General features: G+C 36.5%; 1 protein-coding gene across 7 annotated transcripts in view; it reads left to right on the forward strand.

Moving 5' to 3' along the window:
- Positions 1-25226, forward strand: part of TANK (TRAF family member associated NFKB activator) — a 94311-nt gene that overhangs the window by 24172 nt on the left and 44913 nt on the right. For all 7 annotated transcript variants that reach the window (XR_005384597.1, XM_038584648.1, XM_038584649.1 and 4 more), the window contains one exon: positions 12890-13037. Coding sequence is in view for 6 of the 7 variants with exons in the window: in XM_038584646.1 (XP_038440574.1) it covers positions 12890-13037 (148 nt within the window). In the remaining variant the exon portion in view is untranslated. The remainder of the gene's footprint in view (positions 1-12889; positions 13038-25226) is intronic.

A 25226-nucleotide genomic window follows, 5' to 3' on the forward strand; every position in this document is an offset into this window, starting at 1 on the left:
CAGGCGTCCCCCCCCATTTCCAGATTTTAACATGACCCTTACTCAGGATACTGGTTAGGAAGATGAGCAAGCTAACTGAGCAGTGCCATATTTCTGTTTACCTTGGAGTAGAACATCATGTGCTTTGCCCAGTTTCTCTTTTGGTGCTATACTGTTTGGTTGTGTACTTCAACTCATAGAATTTGACAGTCTGAGAGAAAGAAGTACTGGACAAAAAAAAAAAAAAAAAGGAAGTAAGGCAAAGCTGAGACCACATGGGTGTGGTCTTTGTGAAATCTTTTAACTCTTAGGAGATAGCACAAAAAGTTTCACCAAGTTCTGACATCCAGCAAAATGGAGAATCTGGTCTGGAGCTTTTGGGTTGATCATCGGAAGGTTGTCTTGCCTTGTTTATCCTGATACATTTAGCCAACCACCAGCTTTTGGAAAAAAAAATTAAAAATCTAAATTCTGACACTGCTGGATCAGTGGTATTTAAGTTTCTATTATTTCAGCTTCCTGACTGCAACACAGTAACAGTTGTAGGGCAGCATGCTGTGGGTATATGGGAAAGTGAGACCAGAAATGCAAACTGTCATTTTGGGGATTGGTTGCTTGCATTATGGAACTCTCTTAAAAGTGGGGAATGAGGGATCCCTGGGTGGCGCAGCAGTTTGGTGCCTGCCTTTGGCCCAGGGCACGATCCTGGAGACCCAGGATCGAATCCCACATCGGGCTCCCGGTGCATGGAGTCTGCTTCTCCCTCTGCCTATGTCTCTGCCTCTCTCTCTCTCTCTCTGTGACTATCATAAATAAATAAAAAAATTAAAAAAAAAAAAAAGTGGGGAATGATTAGAACTAAATTATAGGAGTGACAGTTCTTTTCCATTTTCTTTCTTCAAGTAGGAAAAACACACATACTTTTGAGTTCTTTAAAAATTTACCCTGAGACAGAGGATGTCCATTTATTTAAGTGTATTTACTATGTTATTGGCTTGTTCTCTTTGCTTCTGATGATTTTCGTGGGTGAAGAGTTGAACGCCGAACTAAAATACAAAAAAGGGAGTATCTTCCACTAACTTATTTGCCACTACTTTTGCTAAGGCAGCAACTTTTCTGCAATAGAATGTGAATGCCTATTAGTATTCATACCCCAATGGTTTGGGAAAACTGGTGACTTTCTTTTCTAGGAAGGAGTGGAAGAGGTAGTTCCAGGTGATCCTCCTCCCCCCCCATCCTGAGACTTCTTTAGATTTGAAGTGGCCTCTTACCACAAGTGTAAGCAGGCAGAACTCTTAGCTGGACACGGAATAGTCTCAGCAGTGGGGGAAACCCAACAGAGGGGCCTTTCCCACCTCTCAAGTCACCCATCCTGTCTCTACTACCCCACAAAAAATAGACCTTACGAAAGCATTATAAATCATTGTGGGTGGAGGTGGCAGGAATCTGATATCTTTAAATCTGTGATTCTCTTCAAACTTGAAATCCCAAAGTATATAACTAATCAAAGTTGGTTTGTTCTGTTTGAGCTGGTCAGTTGCTAGTGGAACACCCCCAGGCTCCATAGAGCTCTGGAAGCACCACTACTTAATTGATGATCATTTTATTTATTTGGGATTGGTTGACTATCACTTGACAGAATAATAATGATCACCAGACAGCAGGCTTAAGATATTTTTTCTATGAAATCAGAAAAAAATTCATTTAAGAAGAAGGTGGGTTGGAGGAATTAGAGTACCACTTCAGAAGATTCAACATCCAGGGCAGCCCCAGTGGCTCAGTGGTTTAGCGCTGCTTTCGGCCTGGGGTGTGATCCTGGGTCCCATGTCGGGCTCCCTGCGTGGAGCCTGCTTCTCCCTCTGCCTCTCTCTCTCTGTGCCTCTCATGAATAAATAAATAAAATCTTTAAAAGAAAAAAAAAAAGAAGAAGAAGATTCAACATCCAGATAGAGGAGTCTCACAAAGAATACAGAAGTAATGGAACTGCCCAAAAAAGTAATTGAAGAATATTTCCAAGAAGTGAATAATGAACTTCCAGGTGAGTTCAAGATCAGGAATCAAAACGGCCCTGGACTTCAACAAAAACAAATGGAAGCTAGAAGAGAACATAGCAAAGCTGTGAGCTGAATCCTTACTTTGCATAGTGGAAAGACCAGTAAAACTGAAAAATCAATAATGGCAATATTAGCATGTTATTGAGAAATACCGAGGTAAATACCAGAAAGAACCAAAAGAGCTGAAAATTTTTGCCAAGGTGAAGCAGGAAATGAGGGGAAAGAGGAGAGCAAGGGATTTACAGTTTTTCCTAAGCCTTGTGAAACTCCTTGACCCCTTAAGATATAGAGATGTATAGCTTTGGTTAAAAATAAAAACTAAGAGTGAAAAGAGCCAGAGATTGGACTTTTATATCAGAAAGACCTGGATTTATCTAGGTCTTCCATTGTCTACTTCTTTCAGTTTAGTCCACTTATATATATCTTTTGAAGCTTGTTTTCTTTATGTAGAAAGGAAAGGTAATCTATGCTCCTGCAGAAGAAAAATTAAAATGTGGTAATTTATATAAACACCCGACAAGTAATATTACCTCAGTAGGTATCGGTCCCTCCCCATCCCTGATGTTTCCCGTGAGGAAATACCTCCCTGGATTGAGTTCTGTGCCCTTTCTCAACTATCTATCAACATTTCTTTGCCTTGGCACTTATTTGCATAGTGTTACACAGAGAACAGTGTTTTCCCAGATGTGACTTGACCCCCTGTGGCAGTGACTAAATTTGTCTCACATCTGCTCTTCCCTCTTTTTACCCTTTACCCTCCCCCCAAAATTATCCAAGAAGTCTTAGACAGAGTTTACCAGTCTGTTTTTTAAAACCACCCTGGGTGATTCTATAGTATCATGTTGTACGGTATATTCTACATATTAAACATCCTAAACTGAGGCAGATGAGGAAATTGAGGTCCACAGAAAGGTTAAAATGACTTGTTCACTCTCCCCTATCAACAAGGATGTATTCTGTACTCCCAAATCTGATTTTATCTTTGGTTGACTAAGCCTTTTTATTTTGATTTGTGATGTTCACATTGTCTTAATAAGTTAATATATTTTACACAAGATGTGGTCTTGGTTAAAAATTAAGTTTGGAAAAAAAAATTAAGTTTGGGATCTTTATTTTACAGCATCTTTTTCTTTATTCCAGATACAAAAAGAAGTAAAAGAGAAAAAAAAGTAAAAAGTTTTAATAAGCTCTTGCTTCCCCACAGGAGGATAGCACAGCAAATGTTAAGATTTACTAGGTCTGAATATTCACATTTGAGAAAAACTGGCTTTGAAAAGAGTGGAAACTGGGCAATTTGGGCATAGATGGAGGTTTGAGAGGTTGGTTTGTCAGCATACCCAGGGATTTGGGGGTCCTGTCTTCAGGGGTATTCAACAGCTAGAATAAGTGTGTTGTAGGGTATTATACACTGGCTTTATACTTTTATCATACTAAACATTTAAAGTCACACCCTAAACATCTTGGGAATGACTGGAAATAGAGATCTGGAAATCTCTGAAACCTTATTTATTTTCTCATTGGAGTTCTCACAATTACTTCTAATAAAACAAGTTGTGACTTGCAAACATTTGCCCAACAGCCTCGAAGTGTCCTCAGGGAAATTAAAAGCAGGGGTATGAAGAGCTGGGGAGTCCTGTGTCAGTGGTTAAAAGCACAGAGTGCAGCTTTATAATTATGTAAGCCTTTGCCTGTTCCCATTTATCATTGGTAATATTCTTGAGACTAAATGACCGTTCAGCAATTTAAAATATGATTTAAGAGAAAATTGGCCATTTGGTGAAAGGTCCCCTCTCTGTTTCCTGAAGTTTTATATCTTCATAGAAGAGCTCTTTCCCTTCATAGTAGGTTTTTTTGTTCTGATACAGTATATGACTCAAGAATTGCTGGAGGGGTCCCTAATCTGTTAATTCACGAGATTTTATTTATTTTTTTGAAGATTATTTATTTGAGAGAGACCCAGAACACAAGAGACCCCGTGCATGCACGTGCACACACAAGCAGGGTGGAGGGGCAGAGCAAAAGGAGAAGCAGGCTCCCTACTGAGCAGGGAGCCTGATGCAGGGCTCCTTTCTAGGACCCCAGTATCATGACCTGAACCAAAGACAGACATTTAGCTAATTGAGCCACCCAGGTGCCCCAATTCATGAAATTTTAACTACTTAAAAAACAACTTTGCCTTTTATGAATGTTGTGCAGACTGTGACATCTGGTATATTATTGTGTTCTGATTGGGAGGGACTTTTTTAAGATTACTGAAAATATTTTTTTTCAAGCTTTTCTGTTTAAGACCGGAAGACAGGTATAAACTATCCTAATCTTGTGAAAGATCATTAGTAATGCTATTTTCTTGTCATAAATTTGGCAGAGTAGAAGGAAGGAGATTTCAAAAAGATCACACATTCAGACACTCTACCAGAGAGTTATTTTTCCTGTTATTTAACAGCATATAAGGATTAACAGAACAGAGCATTAGATAACATTCCTGCCTTTTGCCTAATAATCTCTTTGCCTAAGGTAACAGACTTCTGCTAAAATGCCTTCTTGCTGTTTTATGCATTCCCTAGTTTATTATTTACCTTCTGACATTGTCCATATAATAAGTGGCCCTATCCTCTTTTTTGCCTTATATTTGGGAGGAAAAGAGGGTACATCTTGTGACAGAAGTGATGCAATAATGAGTATTGCTTCTTTCTCCACTATTTTCTTTGCAAAAATGTGTGGTTTGTTTGTTTGTTTTTAGTAAAAAAAAAATTTGGGCTTGGTTGACCGTCCGGGGACTTACCAGTATCAGAGGATATTCAAAACAGGACTTTAAGAATATAACCAGGAGAGAAGCCATACTTAATAATCATTTGATCCTGTAGATTTCATTATTGATCAATTAGTACATTTTTCCTGCCTGTTGTTAATTATGTGTCTTTTGTAGTTCTATCCAGAATTGTATTCAATATCATTCTTCCCCATTTTTCTTCCTGTTTTTCTATCTGGCTACCCTCACTGCCGAGTATTTTGAAAAATATGGCTGGTGAACCATCTTAAACAAAGTCATCTGGGTTATTTTGCTTATTAAAATACAGATTCCACAGACGCCTGGGTGGCTCAGCAGTTGAGCGTCTGCCTTTGGCTCAGGGAGTGATCCTGGGATCCAGGATCCAATCCCGTATCGGGCATCTTGCACAGAGCCTGTTCTCCCTCTGCCTGTGTCTCTCTGCCTCTCTCTGTGTCTCTCATGAATAAATAAATAAAATCTTTAAAAAATAAAATAAAATAATTAAAAAAATAAATAAATAAAGTACAGGTTCCAGGACCCCATCCCAGGCCAGCTGATTCAGAATTGCTGGTACCTAAATGCTGCCTTCCTGTCTAGATCCACTCGGCCAACAAATCCTGTTGATTCTGACTTTGAAATATCTCTTGAATCTATTCATCTTTCACTTTCTCTGCCCTTGTTCAAGCTCATCTTTTACCCAGAATACAATAGTTTCCTTTTTTTTTTTTTAAGATTTTATTTATTTATTCATGAGAGACACAGAGTGGCAGAGATATAGGCGAAGGTTAGAAGCAGGACCCCCGGGATCATGACCTGAGCCAAAGGCAGACGCTCAACCACTGAGCCACCCAGGAGTCCCAGCAATAGTTTCCAGTAGATACCCTCACTTTGTCTCCCTCATTAGTTTGTATTCCAAAATGGGTATCCAGTTTGCCTTTCTAAAATAGGTTTATCTCCTGCTTGAAAAGCCTTCAATACTACTTTTTTCTAAAAGATTTATTTATTTGTTTTAGAGACAAAAAGTATGTGTGCATGAGAGAAGAGAGGGGCAAATGGAGAGGGAGAATCCTGAAGCAGACTCTCTGCTGAGTACAGAGCCCTATGTAGGGCTCAATCCCAGAACCCTGAGATCATGACCTGAGCCAAGGTCAAGAATCAGATGTTTAACCAGCTGAGCCACCCAGGCACCCCAGAAATCCTCCATTACTTCTTAATGTCTAGTTAAAGTCTAAATTTATTAGAGTAGCATTCAGGGTCTGCTGCATATAGTTTATGCACTTGGTACACTCTTTGAGTCTGGGGTGGGGGGGATCGATTTCAATTACGGTCTGCATGAATGGTACCCTTCTAGGCTTTTCGTAGTGTAGCATAATCATACATGGTGGCTCTGACTGTTCTGTCTTAACACCCTCATCTATCTGTCCTCTCTGTACACATCTTAGACTTCCATAAATAAAAAATACTTCCAGTCCATAAATGCACAATACTAGGTGACTTCTCAATGCCTCTGCTCTTTCAGAGGGAATAAATATTCTTTTCTCCCTCTCATTCTCTATTGAAATCCTCATATTTTTATATGCCTAGTTTAAGTGTCAGACCTTCTGTGAAACCTTTCACAATCCCTCTCATCTAATTGTTCTTCCTTTTGAGCTGTTACCCTGTTTATACCTTTTACTTAACAGTTCTTTTTTCTTTTGAGGTAAAACTTATATGCAGTAAATCTTCAGTTTGGGCAGATTCCTACAAATGCTTCCCCCTGTGCTTCCCAGACCCTTACCAAAATATGATTATACTTTTATACATTTATAATTGGCCTGCTAGTATAATTAATCATTTTCATGCTTGTCTGCCTTACTAAATTATAGGCTCTAATTAGAGAAAAGGCAAAGACTTTGTCTCTTTCCCATGGAAAAAAGGAGCACATACCATGCATTCAGCACTGAAACAGTGTTAACTTTTGTACAAGTTAGTAAACAACTCAGCCTGTCTCTTAAGAGAGTGACTTAAATAAGACAGAAATTTATTTCTTTCACATATTACAATTTAAAGTATAAATGTTCAGGGCTGACCTGGCACCCCCCAGTGTCAAGGAGCTAGACGCCTTCATTCTTGTTCTTGCATCCCTGAAGTGTTGTCCTCACCATAGTGTTCTAGGTGACTCACCACAACATCACATCCAGCTGGGGAAGGGAAAAAAATGAAGAGCTCCTCTTCAAAGTTTTACTTACTTGCTAGAGAGAGAGAAAGAGAAAGAAAAGAAGGAACAGAACATAGTCATGTGACCATACCAGTTAAAAGTCAGGAATACTAGAGAAGAGAATAGATATTGAGGAACAGATAGCATATAAACTTCATACATGGTTTCATTTAATCTTCATGACACTGCAAACTATATATCATAAGAAAACTAATATTCAGAGAAGCTAAGCAAATGGCTAGAAAATTGCAGATCTGATATCTAAATCCAAAGCCTTTTTTCTATCTAGTGAAGTGTTAGGAGGACATGCAGAAATATTATTAAATTGTCATCCTCACAGTGGTATTTCACGTATTTTTATGTCACATATTTCCATACCCTCTCTTTAATTCCAGGACCCTTAACTCTGTGCTTCGCACCATCTTGAAATTAAGTGCCATATCAGCTGGTTTGTAACCAAGGCCTAGTACAATAGAAAACAAAATGACTACTTCTTTTAAATCTATGATATCATATGAGGAAAAGTATATCACCATATTTGCCAAACAATAGTTTCTATACTCTCTATTTCTTTACAAATGCTATATAATCATAAAGTTGAAGGAGGTTATATCATTTAGCCACTTTATTTTAAAATAAAGGAAAGTTGAGGTCTATCCATCTTTTAAAAAAGGATAAATTCAGACTTCTCCTTTATTTCATTCCCATTGCTACTTTTTTCAAGCATTATGGGAAGAGCACTAGCCTAATCAATCATTTCTGTTAGTAACCATCATTGTTATACTGGAGAATTGTCTCAGATTTGCAGATTGTATGATCCGAGAAATCAAGGGACACCTAGGTGGTTCAGTTGCTTAAGTGTCGGACTCTTGATTACCGTTCAGGTCATGATCTCAGGATCCTGAGATCAGGCCCCATGTGGGGCTTCTCACTCTTCAGGGAGTCTGCTTGAGATTCTCTCTCTCTCTCTGCCCCCCCTTTTCCCCTGCATGTGCATGCTCTCTCTCTCAAATCTTAAAAAGAAGAAAAATCAAGCTGAACAATGCATAAAGAAATGCTTATTAAACTCACTTTTTAAAAATGAATAATGGATATTATCTAACATGAAAAACATCTTTATAGTCCTTGAGAACCCATTCTAGAAAGGATGACTGCTATTTGATAATCAAATAAAAGGAATAGGTGAAGTCACTCCTATCCTTAATTCGAAGCCCAGTGCAAGTGTTACGTACCTCTCAAAGCCTTTCCTAAGCCGCAAAAAAAGATGGGACCACTTTCCTCTCCCGTTTCTAGAGCCTTTGGATACCTCAGGGTTACATGTATATATATACACTTTAAGTTACAGCTAACAGAGCCTTTATGAGGATAGGTTTCTTGTCTGTTTTGTTCTCACTATGTCACTGGTGCTCAATACAGGCTTTGTTCCTACTTGGCAGTGTTTGGCCCTAGCAGTTGGCAAACCTTTGTTGGAGCTGGGAAACTTTACCAAGGGAAGATAAAATTATCTCCTTTGTGTAGGCTGCCTCTCCTACCCTAGAACAGTTTCATTAGTGAACGAAGGGATTAATGAAAGAGGAAGCAGCCTGCTGCCCAGGGAGTTTCTTGGTGCTTCCTACTGGGTGGGCATGCACTGGACCTGGGAGGCAGAACAGGAACTTGCTGTCCTTCATTTTCCTTCTCAAAGGAACCACCCAGGGGGATAAAGGGAACTACCGTCACAGGGACAGATGTGGGTGGGTAGGGACTATCCTGACTTTAGGGGAATTGCCCTGGCTGGGTGGGGGTGCTTTGCATTCTGCTTGCCTAGGTACCTTCTGGGGCATCAGTGGCTTAATCTTTTCCTCATGAAGTGGAAGGAAATCAGCAAATCAGACCCAGAAATAAAGAAATTACCATGGAAAGCTTTCCTAAAAATACACTTAAATTGTGAAACCATAACGAGAAGAGTGCTTCCAAGGCAAAGGTTGCTTTAGTTTGGATCTCCTGGGTTTGGGCAATGAGATTTGGGTTTGATCATGTTTACTATAAATAAAACCATTTCCCTGGAGCCTGGCAGGTTTTATAGCAGGCATACTAAAATGTAATTGAAATGTGACTGCGTCTTAAATTGTGAAATTAATTTTACACTTAACAAATGCTTTAAAAAAAAAAGGAGAGGAACAAGTGGCTTTAAAGTTCAGGGTGTTAATATTTGAAATCTGTCCAATTTAATTAGTTGAATCCCAGCGACTGTTTCCTTTTTCTCTGGTCAGTGTCACTGATCTAACACCCAATTCTCTTTTTGGTTGTGAGATAGAAATTAAATGTATCATTTATTTAGTTGTATTGACCTCAGTCGTATTTCTCCAGCGTACATTCTTATTTCAGGAAATAGGATGCATCCATGTGGAATTTACTCAGTAACTCTTCTTAGTGACATTTGTGTGATCTAATTCAAGGACCCGAAGTGAAGCCTCCGCATGATTTACTTGCATATGATGCAGCTATTTTTAGTACTACATTTACATTTTAAAAAACAAGAATGCACCTTCTTGATGGAACAGGCATCCATTTTTAGATTCACTGACTCAAGAACTGTAGAACAAAGAAGTTTCTTCGAAATCAAGTCCAAACATCTTTTTTGTATTAGAGAGAAAGAAATGGGTTCAGAAAGATTTACCGACCCTGAACCAAGGTCAGGATCATCCAGTGATAGAACAAAATAAGAAACTGGATGAGTTTCCAATTCAAGGTTCTTGTTTGTCTCAGATTTTAAAATATTAACAGTTTGTCATGATATACAGCTTTTTAAGACATGATAGGTAACTGAACCACATAGTTACGTAAACCTCTAATTTCTGCATTAGCATTTTACACTATATTATAGCCCCAACAGCTGCTTTTTTTTTACTTATTTTTAATCTTAACTTTTATTTTTATGTGCTGCCTTAAATCCTTTGAATGATGTAGTGTCCAAATGAATCACTGGACAGTGATACTTTGAGTTAATGCTATTTATTTTTCTGTAGTGTCTATGGCACATCAGAGATCCGGCAATGTTAGGTATCCTAACAGTATTTCATCTTTTTTTTTTTTTAATCTATCAGAGGTAGCAGTAGAAACAAACTTCTAAGTGGAATGCCTAAAAAAATTACCATTCTTTGATTTCTTCAGAAAGCTGTAACACTCTAACCCCATAATAAAAATCTTGAAATTGTTTTTAGAAGCCTGAAAAGGACTTAGGAATGTATTTAGTACTTAAAATGAAAGACTGGCTGATAGGATTGAAATATTACCTAGATATTTAAAGAGCATTGTAATTTATGGTCAACTGATTGAGATAAGAGTGCTAAGGCTATTCGGTGGAAAAAGAATAGCCTTTACTGCTAGGGCAGCAGGATAGCTGCATGGCACAGAAAGAGTTTGGACCCCTCCCTTATACTGTATGTAGATTAACTGAGTCTGGATCAAAGATCCAAATGTAAAAGCTAAAAGCATAAAATTCTTTAAAGGAAACCTAGATGAATGTCTGCATGACCTTGTATTAGGCAGCAAGTTTTTAGATAGGACATTGAAAAAAGCAACAAAAGAAAAAATAGATAAATCAGACATCAAAATTAAAAACTTTGTCAAAAGACACTATCAAGGAAACACAAAGACAATCTATAGATTGAATGAGAGAAAAGTTTGCAAATTACATATATCTGATAAAGCTCTAGTTTCCAGAATATATAAAGAACTCTTACAACTCAACAATATGAAGACAACCCAGTTGAAAAGTGGACAAAGGATTTGACTAGATAGACATTTCTCTAAGAAAGATATACAAATGACCAATAGCACTGGAAAAATGCTCAACATCATTAGGGAAATACAGATTAAAACTGTGATGAGGTACTGCTTCACACCCACTAGGATGCATATAATTTAATGACAAATGTTAGTGAAGATGTAGAGAAATTGGGACTCTTACACATTACTAGTGGAAATATAAAATAGTACACATTCTTTGGAAGCAGCTTTGACAATTCCTTAACAAGTTAAACAAGGGGCAGCCCGGCCGCCTTCAGTCCAGGGCCTGATTCTGGAGACCCTGGATCAAGTCCCACATCAGGCTCCCTGCATGGAGCCTGCTTCTCCCTCTGCCTGTGTCTCTGTCTCTGTCTCTCTGTCTCTCATGAATAAATAAATCTTTAAAAAAAAAATTCAAATGTCCATTAACTGAGGAATAGATAAGCAAAATGTGGCATATCCATACAATGGAATATTACTTAGACTTAAAAAGCAGTGAAGTGGGATCCCTGGGTGGCGCAGCGGTTTGGCGCCTGCCTTTGGCCCAGGGCGCGATCCTGGAGACCTGGGATCGAATCCCACATCGGGCTTCCAGTGCATGGAGCCTGCTTCTCCCTCTGCCTATGTCTCTGCCTCTCTCTCTCTCTCTGTGACTATCATAAATAAATAAAAATTAAAAAAGAAAATTAAAAAAAAAAAAAGCAGTGAAGTACTGTTACATGCTACAACGTGGATAAACCTCAGAAATTTTATGCTATGTGAAAAAAGTCAGACACAAAGGCCATATATTGTATGGTTCCATTTATATGAAATGTCCAAAATAGGCAAATCTATAGTTAGATTAGTGATTGATGGGAGAGGGAAATTGGGCCTAACTGCTAAAAAGTAGTTTCATTCGAACTAGGGGTGGTGGAAGGGGAGGAGGGTAGGGGGTGGGGGTGAGTGGGTGACGGGCACTGAGGGGGACACTTGACGGGATGAGCACTGGGTGTTATTCTGTATGTTGGTAAATTGAACACCAATAAAAATTATTTTATTAAAAAAAAGTTTCATTATGTAGTGATAAAAATGTTCTGGAATTAGATCATGGTGATGATTGGATGAAAAGCCACAGAAATGTACACTTTAATATGGTGAATTTTACATGAATTATATTTTAATATAAAATACTTAAATTTTTAAAAAATCATAGTATGCCCAAAATGACAGATGAAAGATTAGAGACTGAGATTATGAAGGGTTTCCAGTCATAAAGAAGTGAAATAATTTGACACCCCTAAGCCCCTTATGACTGATAGAGAATTTTATTCTGTGGCTTTCTGGAGATTAAGAGAAAAGTCCTGTGGTTTGGCTTTTACAGCTGGATCAGAAAAATCAGAGTCATTACATGACCCTCTGCCCAGAGGCAAGGAATGTGGTTAGAAATGTTATGCAAATTGAGATGATAAAACCAAATTACATCCACTCAGTAAATCACCTGTAGTTCAGAAACAGCAGGGAGGTTGGAAAACTAATAGGGATTGTGGGTAGGACTGAAGGGATGTGTTTTTTCTTTTTTAATGTAGAATCCAACAGCAACTCTCCCTAGATTTTGTGCTAAAATAAGAGCATTTTCACACATTTTAATTGCTCTGCGATAACAACAGTGTGAACTCCATCCACAAACATTTATTATCTATTTAATTTTGCTCTAATTTCAGTATAGCAAGAATTCACCTTGTAAGTGGGAATAACTGTCCGTTTAGTAAAAAGAAATCCCTTCCCACGTTGCTAATCTTGTGCATTTCTATAATAAAGTATTAATAACAAGTGGCCTTTTATATTTCTCCATTTTAAGGTTGCATTTTTAGATTACTGTTTTCAAAGTAGCATCTTTATGAACCAGAACCCCACTTGCTCCTTGAACATTAGTAAAGAATATTTAAAAATGAAAAAGTTAAGTTTTCTTAAGATTTCTAATCAGGATTTTAAATGAGACTTGTATGCCTTTCTAAACCTTTACAGTACTTGGTGCTATAATGTTCATGATAAACTGTATGGAACTGTCTTTAAGATGCATTTTAGAAATGAGATTTATATCATTTAATAGCTACCTAAATTGTTCTGATTATTTTCCAGACCTGTCATTTACTCCATCCTTTATAGTGATGCTACAGAACAGAGAGGAATGGATAAAAATATTGGCGAGCAACTCAATAAAGCTTATGAAGCATTTCGACAGGCATGTATGGATAGAGATTCTGCAGTGAGAGAACTACAGCAAAAGGTATATGGTTTTGGTTTTGAAAGTTATTATTTATCTTGGTAAATGGAAATTTGAGAATCTTTTGCAACTGAAAAATATTTTATTATTAGAAGCTTTCTTGAAGAAGTATAACTGAAACACAAGAAATCTATATTAATAGATGGAATTTAAGATTTTTTTTTTTTAAACAAAACAAAACAAAACAAAAAAACATTGTGACCTGAGGTGACGAGTTCATAAAGAGCATTATCTTCCATAAGTAATTTTTAATTTTTGGTTTCTAAAAAGGGTATATTAGAAGAAAGGTATATTTCCTAGGCATAAATTTAGTAGTTCCCAGGCAAATGTCTGTTGGTCCATGATTAGGTCTTCACTGGTCTGCAGCAAAATGAGAAAAATAAGAATGTAATGAACTTTTTATGATGCTAAATTTATCCAATTCAAAATTCTGTCCTTTATTCTCACACTATGTTTTAATACTGTCGGATTATAGAGCAGAGTTTTACTAACACATACTTTTGTGAAATGATAATGATAGACTATTTGTATGCTTGTTTCTTATCTCTATTTAGTAGTGATAGTCTGTGTTCTGTATGTTATCTAGAGGGACTCACAGGACTTAGCATACAGTAATGCTCACAGCTAAGATTTATTACAGTGACATGATAAAGATACACAGCCAAATCATTTAATGTAAAACATTAGGCAGACTCTAAAGGGATCCACATGCAGGCCTCCTATACTCTTTCCCTCCTGCGGGGGCGGTATGCAGAGTACACCCTGCCTTCAGCTTCAAAAACTCAATCAATGCATGTGCAGTCCTTCTACATATAGGGAACTTCATTGGACACTCAAGAATTTAGGGTTTTTATTAACAGCTGGTCACATAGATAACCTATGTCAACCAAAATTTCAGACTCTTAGAAAGTAGGTCTTCACCATAAATTTCAAGATACAGTCTAATTAATTTGGCACAACAGTCAACTTTATCACTTAGGAAATGTTTTCACAAGTTAAGTTCCCAGATGCCAGCCAACCTAGCAGTAGTTTGAACAGGCAGTTGAAAGTGGGAGATCTTACACTGGTTACCTAATTTAAGAAAAATGATTTTATTAGCTTTAAAATTCTGAAGTCTAAGAAATATGCTAGCCATGTAGTTCTTAGTTTCTTCCATAAATATAGGAACTGCACAGTTCTCTTCATTCTCCTTGACATATCTATAGAACTGGATGTTATACGTACATCACTGCATTTCTCAAAAATCATTACAAAAGAATATTTCCAATTATATAGGTAGACTTATGAACTAGGTCTTCCTTAGGGATGCATAGGAGAAACAGGAGCATAACGATGACAGTGAGTTTTCTAAAATTATTGAAGTTTAGAATTTGGATTTATTTGCCTTTCCAGTTCAGGTATAAGACATAATCACTTTTTAAAAAACAAAAACAAAAAAATTCGGAAACAGAATTAGGGAAGAGGAGTATTGAGATATTCTTAGGTTGAGACAGAAGTTGAAATTTCTCTGCTTCATCTGCCTGCACTGGCCAGTGGTAAGCAACCAAAAACTTGAGATTTAACCTTTTAACTGCCATGCAAGAAGCCCTTGCTCACATCAGCAATTATGCAAAGGAGGGTAAAGGGAATTTTTTTTTTAATATTTATCAAGTACTCAAGAATAAAAGAGAACATGTATATTATATATTCTTTTATATAAAACTCAAAATATCTTGAATTATTTAAGAAAAATCAATGTATGTCTACTGTATACTGGGTTCTTGATGAGGTTCTGAAAATACTGAAACAAAACATAGTTAATGCCCTTACGGAACTTTTCGATAAGAAGATAAAAAGTAAGATCAATAGTTACTACCACAGTGTACTAAGCACTACAGGGAGATCTGTGGAGGATAACAAATAAGCACAAAAAAAGAAGCACCTAAATCAGTCTTGGAGGATCAGGTCGTTAGCCCACTCTCAAGCCCAATGCTTAAATTTAGAAGAATCCTGCTAGCAGGGGGAACAGTATATATAATAAAACACAAGAGTGAGTGAATATATGGTACATTCCATATACAATAAGATGACTCTATGGTTCCAGCAAGAACAGTAATCAGAGCAATACAGGAAAAGAAGCTGTGAAGGTAGATTAGGGCCCTGTCATGAGAAATATGACTATGTAGTTCATACTGTATTCTTATTCAATCAGAATTTACTGAAGGATGATATATATATACTTTAAAAAAGTCTTCCTGAGGTTGGGATATAGAATAGAGGGCAATGTGGAATTCAGCTCAACACATATGGTTATGATAAACAATGTTCTAAGAGGCCAGGAACATAAAAATAAGTGGCAATCATCAAGTGTACTTTATGAACTTTAATATATCTATATTAAGGTATAATTATAAATAAATATTATACTTATATATATGTGTATATGTATATATATGTATGTATGTATATACACACACACAGTTGACCCTTGAACAGTGCAGGGGCTAATAACCTGGTGCTGACCCTTCACGTAGTGAGAGATTTGCATGTAACTTTTCATTTTCCAAAAATATAACTACTAATAGCCTACTGTTGACTGGAAGCTTTACAAATAACATAAGCAAGTAATACATATTTTGTATGTCATATGTATTATATATTGTATTCTTATAAAGTAAGCTAGAGAAGAAATTTTATTAAAATTATAAGAAAAATTATGTATAGTAATGTACTGTATTTATTGGAAAAAATCTGCATATAAGTGGACCCATGTTCAGTATAATATAAATTATACTTCAGTATAAAAAAAATGACAATCATTTCAAGCAGTCAACATGAGAACTTATGCATTTAGGGATGAATTAGGGAAGATACTTATTTAGGAAATTTATTTAGGAAATAGAATGGAAGGCAAGTGGAACCTGGATACAAGCCACTCTGAGTGTGATAACATAGACTCTGGGATGATACCAAGGTATCTAGAATAGAAGACTGGATTGATGGTGGTGCTGATGACTTAAAGGAACAGTAGAGAAGAAGATGCAGATTTATAGATGGGGGAAAATAAGATATGTAATTAGGTTTTAGTTACCAGGTTTAGTTACCTGTGGGACATGCAGGTGAAATTGTCCAATGGACGGTTGCCTGTATGGATCTCGAAGCCTTTAATTATAGTCTTGAATAAAATATCATTTCCAAGTTCAAGTGTATTTGAACAAGAATATTTGAACGATAAGAGGAAGGAAGTAAGGCCCATCAGTTGGTCATTGGAGATTCAAAAAACTAGGCTAAAGAATTGACTATGAAACGAGGAGAAACACCTGTTCCCCTGAGAACTGGAAGGAACAAGAAAAAAAAAAAACAGATATACACAAAGATAAGTTTGCAGATAGGAAATGGTGGTGGCAGGAAGATAGAGTTCTCATGTATCTTTTATATGTGGAATCTAAAGTCAAACCTATTAAAAACAGTAAAATGGTGGTTACCAGGGGTTAGGAGTTGGGGATAAGAATTATTGCTGTTTAAGGATGTAAACTCATTGAGAGTAGTGAATAAGCCATAGAGATCTAATGCACAGTATAATGAATATGGACAATAATAATGAATTAGAATTATATAATGTGATAAATATTGCTACAAGGGCAATCATATTACAATATATAAATGTTGAACTTACATAATGTTACATGTCCAATTTATTCAATAAAAAATAGAAAGTTATAATGTAAAAGGCTTTTTTTTTTTTTCATTGAAATACAAGGTGAGGTCATCTGATTGAAGTGATTTTAGGATATTCTGAAAGTGGTAGTAAAGAATTGAAATAGCTTCGGTTAAGAAATAAGAAGAAAAATACTGCATCAGCATTTACCATGAATTTTTGGTAGTATCAATCCATGTTTGTTGTTCTTTTTTTTCCCAGCAGATTTCTTGGTACAGAAGTGAAATGAGCAAATAGCCAAATCCAGGATTAGGAGATTGCAGAGTTAAAAATAGAAGAATGGTTAGGTGGTTAGAAAGTGGGTACAAAAGCAATTGAAGTTATGTGCTTTGAGATACAAACTAACATCAGAAAAAAGTTAATCTGGGAGTCTAATAGACTAAGAACAAAAAGAGGGTTTATGTCTGAAGTCTCCATAAAGTGAGAGAACAGATACAGGAGTAAAAGAATGTGAGAGGTTTATTAGTAGTAAACTATTACTAATGAGTTTTTGAATTGATGTTTAAGATCTCTGTCTTCATAATGTGTCAATGGGTAGCCAGAATGGGATTGAGAAATTAAACTCAGATTAGGTGTCACCACCTAAAGTGACAAGATTAGGAGCATCTGGAGACTGTGTGAAAGGAAGAGCCAAAATTCTTGAATATGAGAGAATAACTAGTGTGTTGTAAGATTAAACAGTTTCCAGGAGAGACTGGTATAATTGAATGCCTTGTGGATGGCCTCTTGCTTAAATTTAAAGAGCTAATGGTTCAGAAGTAGCAATGATGTGGTGAGATAGTACTTATCTTCTTGTTCTCCCACTTCTTATTCAGTCCATTGCCCAACCCCTGTGGTTTGATGTAGACAGCTTCATATGAGGGGACTAGAGACATCTGTATCCTCAGAAGACAACATAATAATTCCCATTTTATTTTTTTTTAAGATTTTATTTATTTATTCATGAGAGACACAGAAAAAGGCAGAGACACAGGCAGAGGGAGAAGCAGGCTCTGTACAGGGAGCCCAACGCGGGACTCAATCCTGGGACTCCAGGATCATGCCCCAGGCCAAAGGCAGGTGCCAAACCACTGAGCCCCACCAGGGATCCCAATAATTCCCATTTTAAAGCAAGATACCAGCCTTTCTGAAATTCAAGTTTATTGGCCTTTACAAATTCTCTGTAGCATGATGAAATAGGAGTTCTGACATAGTTTTATACTTTGCTCTCATTCATTATGTGTTTTTATATTAACCTTTTTCTTAAATATTATAGGGAGAAGACTTGTATCTTTTGGGATTTTATTTTATGGAACATTTTTTTTTGAATTATAGAATCAGATATGCCAAGTCTAAATCACTGGTTTGTTCCAATCTAACTACTCTCAGAAATGAAATTGAACTTTGAAGTAAAACAAGCTAAATATTCTTCATTGAGAATCTTTAGTAATAGGATAGATATTAAGTTCTCAAACTTACAGTATGAAAATTAGAGCAAAGGCTCTGAATGGTAATTTTGGTAAAGGAAATTATTATTTGGTTGATTTGGATATTTTGACTTCACATGTAAGATTAATCAGGGGATGATGATCGGGCAATTGAAATGGAATCTTTAAGGTATGGTACCAGTTGGAAATACCAATTTGAGAATCCTCTTCATAGAGATATTTGGAGTGATAGGAGAAGAAAGTACCAACAAGAAAGAGAATAGAGCAAGAGAAGAAGAGAAGCAAGAAGACAACTTTGGAGAAGTTGCCTGTCATTCTGATGGCAAAAAGGCCCTAAGAGCTGTGCTGTCAGTTGAGCCTACCTGTCCTTCCTAACACCCTTAAAGAATTGGTCTAGTGAGTGACATCAGTGAGGTGGCAAACTAGGAAGTGGCAGACCCTTGTTCAGATTGATTGAAATAATTTTATAGGAGCTCTGGAAATCAGTGATAATTCAGCAACCAGGCAGACACCTAGTCGAGAAAAAGTCATATTCAAAACTATAGGAAATTACATGGCATTTCTCCTTGCCCTTGACCCACTCCCTGCCCAATGTGCTGTGGTGCAGTTGGGATGAACTAGCCCAAATTCCTGGTTCTCTCCCTCCGGAAGAAAGTAGCAGGGTGGAACTTGTTTGAAATATCCTGACCTTTCTGTGGTCTATCCAAGGGACTGTTTGCTGTCTCACTTGACTTGGAGCTCAGAGTTGGGAATGGCAGCATTCTCAATGGTAGTGAAACAAATTCTGGAGTTCAAAAATACAATAAATGAATTGAAAATTTTATTAGAGGAGTTCTGGGGCAGGCAGACTTGAACAGGCAGGAGAAAAAAAATCTATAATTCAAAGACAAGTCGTTTGAAATAATAGATTCTGAGGAGCAAAAAGAAAAGGAAGTAAGAAAAGTGAGCAGAGTCTAAAAGATTTATGGGATACTATCAAGTGGAGCAATATACACATTATAGGAGAAGATGAAGAGAAATTAAAGAAATAAGAAAAAAAGATTATTTGAAGAAATAATTTCCCCAAATCTGGGGAACAACATGGTGGATATAAAAAAAAAAAAAAAAGTCTAAGAAGCTCAACAAATTCTATGTAGGATAAATCCAAAGAGCCTTCCATTAAAGGGAATTATCATGTACAAGGGAGCCCCCTGTAAGACTGTGAGTGGATTTCTCAGCAGAGACCTTGCAGGCTAGAAGGCAATGGGATGATTTTTTTTTCGTTTCGTTTTTGTTTTTACTGAAGTTCGATTTGCCAACATACAGTATAACATCCAGTGCTCATGGGATGATATTTTTAAGGGCTCTAAGAAAAAAACCTGTTAACCAGAAATTCTATATGTCTGGTAAAACTGTCCTTAAATGAGGAAGAAATTAAGATTTTCCCAAACAAAAGTGGAAGGAGTTCATTACCACTAGACCTGGATAGTAACTTGGAGCCATATGAAAATATAAAGTTTTTTGTAAAGGTAAATATATAGATAAATGTAAAAATTGGTATTATTGTAATTTTGGTTTGTAACTCCACTTTATTTTCTACAGGATTTAAAAGACAAATGTATAGGAAAATTACTTTAAATCTATAATGGGGGCACCTGGGTGGCTTGGTCAGTTAAGAGTTAGCCTTTGGCTCAGGTCATGATCCCAGAGTCCCTGGATTGAGCCCCTCATGGAGGGGGACGTGTCCCTGCTCAGCAGGGAGTCTGTTTCTCCTTCTATCCCTCGCCCCATTTGTATGCGTTTGCTTGTGCTGTTTCTCAAATAAATAAATCTTTATAATAATGAGTACACAATATATAAAGGTACAATTTGTGACATCAGTAACAAAGTAGAGAGGCAGAGCTACAAAATTGGAGAGTTTTATATACAATTGAAGTTAGGTTGGTATCCATTTAAGGTATTGTCATAACTTCAGGATGTTGTATGTAGTCTCAGTGGTAACCTCAAAGAAAATATCTACAAAGTATGCACAAAAGGAAAGGAGAAGAGAATCAAAATGGATCACTACAAAAAATCAACTAAACACAGAGGGAAGGCAGCAATGGAAGAAATGAAGAATAAAAAACTATTAAGATATACAGAAAACAAATAACAAAATGGCAAAAGTAAGTACTTCTATTGGTAATTACTTTAAGTGTAAATGAATCAAACTCTAATCAAAAGACATAGGTTAGCAGAATGGATAAAAAACAGAATTACACTACGTGTTGTCTACAAGCCTCACTTTAGATTTAAGCACATGCATAAGTTGAAAATAAAAGAGTGGGAAAAGATTCCATGAAATGGTAACCAAAAGAGAGCAAGGGTGTCTGTTGATAGCCAACAAAACAGACTTTGTATCAAAGATTTTTACAGAGATAAAGGACATTATATAATGAAAAAATTACTAGTTTGCCAAGCAGATATAATAATTATAACATCAAAACTTCAAAATATATGATGCAAACATTGACAATATTAAAAGAAGAAAGACTTCAGTACCCTGGGGCACCTGGGTGGCTCAGTCAGTTGAGCATCCAACTCTTAGTCCCAGCTCAGGTCTTGATCTCATGGATATAAGTTCAAGCCCTGCATTGAGCTCCACGCTGGGAATAGAGCCTACTTTAAAAAAAAAAAAGACTCCATACTTTCAACATTTTCAGTAAGAGATAGAACAACCAGATTAGATGATCAGTAAGGAAAACGAGGTCTTGAACAACATCGTAGGATCAGTTGGAACTAACATCCCACCCAACAACAGCAGTTCACATTTTTCTCAAGTTCATATGGAACAGTTTCCAGGCTAGCCCATATGTTAGGCCATTAAAAATGACTTAATAATTGTTAAAAGATTGGAATCATACAAAATACCTTTTCTAATTACAATAAAATGAAACTAGAAATCAACAACAAGGAAAACTAGGAAATTAAAAATATGTAGAAATTAAATAGCACAGTCTTAAACAGCTAGTGGGTCAAAGAAGAAATCACAAGGATAATTGGAAAATGTCTTGAGACAAATGAAAATGAAAACAGCATACCAAAACTTATGGGATGCAGTGAAAACAATGCCAAGAGGGAGATCTTTAACTGTAAATACTTAACCTAAAAAGAAGAAAGATCTCAAATCAGTAACCTAACTTTACACCTTAGGAAACTAGATAAGAGAGCACAAACTAAACCTAAAGCTAGCAGAAAGAAGGAAATGGTAGAGATTAACAAGAGTTTAAAAAGTTCCCAACGAAGAATGCCTAGTACCTAGTGGCTTCATGGTGAATTCTGCCAAATATTCAAAGGGGAATTAACACCAGTTCTTCTTATACTCTTCCAAAAATTGAACAGGGTGGAACATTTCTTAATGTACTCTTATGAGGCCAGCATTACCCTCATACCAAAGCCATACAAAGACATTGCGAGAAAACTGCAGACTAATACTTCTATCGATGCAAAAATCCTCAACAAAATACTAGGAAACCAAATCAACAGCATATTAAAAGGATTATTGAGTGAGGTTTGTTCCTGCAATGCAAAAATGATTCAACGTACAAAATCAGTCAACGTAGTACACCACTTGAACAGAATGAAGATGGGGAAAACCACGCAATCATTTCAATTGATGCAGAAGAAGCAGCTGACAAAATTCAACACCCTTTTAAAACTTTTAAAAACACTCAACAGGGCAGCCCAGGTGGCTCAGCGGTTTAGCGCCACCGTCAGCCCAGATTGTGATCCTGGAGACCTGGGATCGAGTCACACGTCTGGCTCCTTGCATGGAGCCTGCTTCTCCCTCTGCCTGTGTCTCTCATGAATAAATAAATAAAATCTAAAAAATAAAACACTCAACAAACCAGGAATAGAAGGAAGTATTTCAACATAATAAAGGCCATTTATGAAAACCCCACAACTAACATCATACTTTATAGTGAAAGACTGAAGGTTTTTAAGATCAGGAATAAGACAGGATGCCCACTTTTACCACTTTTAACATACTACTGGAAATCCTACCCAGAGCAATTAGGTAAAAAAAAAAAAAAAAAAAAAAAAAAAAAACAACCAAAACAGTATCCAAATTGGAAAAGAAGTAAAATGATCCCTGTTTGCAGATAACTTAATTTTATATATAGAAAACCCTAAGGATTCCTCCAAGAAACACTGTTAGAACTAATAAATTCAGCAAAATTGTAGGATACAAAATCAACATAAAAATTAGTAGCATTTCTGTACATTAACATTAAACAATCTGAAAAGGAAATTAAAATTCCATTTGCAATATCATCAAAATAAATAATGTACTAAGAAATGAACTTACCCAAGTAGGTGACAGATGTATATACTGAAAATTACAAAACATGGCTGAAAAAAATAAAGAAGACATCAACATATGGTAGAAAATTCCATGTTCATGGATTGAATTTACATTTCACCATATACAAAAACTAACTTAAACCAGAACCTAAATGCAAGAGCTAATACTATAAAACACTTAGAAGAAATCATAGGGAGAAAGTTGACATTGGATTTGGCAGTGATTTCTTGAATAAGACACCAAAAGATCAGGCAACAAAAAAAATTAGGCAATTTGGACTTCAACAAAATTAAAACTTATCAAGTTTGACATTGGATTTGGCAGTGATTTCTTGAATAAGACACCAAAAGATCAGGCAACAAAAAAATTAGGCAATATGGACTTCAACAAAATTAAAACTTGTTTATCAAAGGATAGTACTAGCAGTAAAAAGGCAACCCAAGGAATGTGAGAAAGTATTTGCAAAGTATACATTTGATAAGGGATTGACATCTAGAATATATAAAGAAACTCTGCAGCTCAACAACAGCAAAAAAAAAAACTAAATAAAAAATGGGCAAAGGGAGCAAATAGACATTCTCCAAAAAGTTACACAAATGACCTGTAAGCACATAAAGTGATCCTCAGCATTATTAGCCATTAGGGAAATGCAAATCAAAACCACATGAGATGCAAGTTCATACCCATTGCATTGGCAAAGATATGGAGAAGTTAGAATTCTTGTACATTGCTGATGGGAATGTAAAATGGTATAGCCACTGTGGGAAACGTATGGTATTTCCTCAAAAAAATAAACAGTATTATCATATGACTCAGCACTTCCACTTCTATGTATATACCCCAATAATTGAAAGCAGGGACTTGAAGAAATCTTTGTATATCCATGTTTATAGCAGCCTTATTTATAATAGAAGACAAAAGCAACCAGATGTCCATGGATGGATAAATAGTTAAACAAAATGCAGTATATACATACAGTGGAATTTAAATTCTGACACATAAAAAATAAATAAATTCTGACACAGTACAGCACAGATGAGCCTTGAAGATATTGTACTAAGTGAAATAAGCCAGTCACAAAAAGACACGTATGATTCTACTTATATGAGGTACTTAAGAGTAGTCAGATCATAGAGACAAGTAGTAGGGTGGTTCCTAGAGGCTGAGGAAAGGGAATGGAGAGTTAGTGTTGCAAAAAGAAAAGAATCAGTATAACCTGGATTCTCTTACTAGCTGTGTTTTATTGCTGTTCATCTGTTTATACAAACTCACAAGCCTTTTACCACTTAGTTGTCCATACTCCAAGCCAGTTCTTTTTTTTATCTATTTATTCATGAGAGACGCACAAAGAGAGGCAGAGACATAGGCAGAGGGAGAAGCAGGTTCCTCACCGGGAGCCTAATGCAGGGCTTGATCCCGGGACCACAGGATCACAACCTGAGCTAAAGGCAGGCTCTCAACCACTGAGCCACCCAGGTACCCAAAGCCAGTTCTTCTCTTAGTCTTTATGTAAAAAAGTACAATTTAAGACTCCTCTTTAGGGCACCTGGTAACTCAATCAGTTAAGCATCTGCCTTTGGGTGAGGTCATGATCCTCGGGTCCTGGGATCGAGTACCACGTCGGGCTCCCTGCTTAGTGGGAAGTCCACTTCTCCTTTTCCCTCTACCCCTATCCCCTGCTTGTGCTCGTGGAGGCGCACACGTGCGCTCTCTCTCTCGCTCTCAAATAAATAACATCTTTAAAAAAAAAGACTCCTCTCTAGGAAGTCATTGAGCTACATCCATTTAAGAGCATCCTGTCAAGCAAAGGTATCTAAGTGTATTAGAAATTAATGAGGGGAAAAAGTCAAATAAGGGTAGGTAAGTGATTTTCTTTTTAAGTATTACGGCTGAAATTACAAAAGCAGCGCATGCTTATTGAAAAAATGCAGTAATTCAAGATATACAGAATATAAAGTGATTGTCTTCTCCCTTACTCCACAGGGGTAAGCATTGTTAGTACTTTGAAACATATTCTTCCAGAATATGTGAATCATGCTTTTTGAAAAATAGAATGGTGCTAATCTGAAAAAGGTTAAGATTTTCAAAAATGTCTAACTTTGGGGTGTGGGTGCTGCTGTCAATTAAGCATTGGTCTCTTGGTTTTGGCTTCGGTCATGATCTCAGGGTCATGAGATCACGCCCCACTTCTGGCTCCACACTCAGCCAGGGAATCTGCTTCAGACTTTTCCTCCCCCTCGGTCCCTCCCCTGCTGCGTGTGCACATGCATGCACACATTCTCTCTCTCTCTAATAAATATATTCTTTTAAATGTCTTTATCTTCACCATCATCATCACTAAGATTTATCAAAGTTTATGTTTACCAAGTGCTTTATACAGTCATTTGATTTAATCATTATACAAATCTTGTGAGGAAGTATTTTCTTTTTTCAGATGAGGAAAAGGAAGTATAGAGAGGTGAAATAACTTGCCCACAACCACGTATCTAATAAATACTAAAGCTAATGGAACTGTTAATTTGACACAAAATCTACCTGACAGTAAATATTATGTCTATAACTTTTTAAATCTAAAATCATCAGTAGTCTTTCAGATTCATACATAATAGAGCTACCGCATTCCATTTAATGGCTGACTATAGCTCTTGCACTGCCTCTTCCTTAAAACTTTTTTTTTTTAACATTCCAGATAGCATCCGATTTTTCTCATTTCTTGTTGAGTCCCTCTTCCTTAATCTGTTTGT

Source organism: Canis lupus, chromosome 36 (genome assembly GCF_011100685.1).
Source record: "Canis lupus familiaris isolate Mischka breed German Shepherd chromosome 36, alternate assembly UU_Cfam_GSD_1.0, whole genome shotgun sequence".
NCBI lineage: Eukaryota > Metazoa > Chordata > Mammalia > Carnivora > Canidae > Canis > Canis lupus.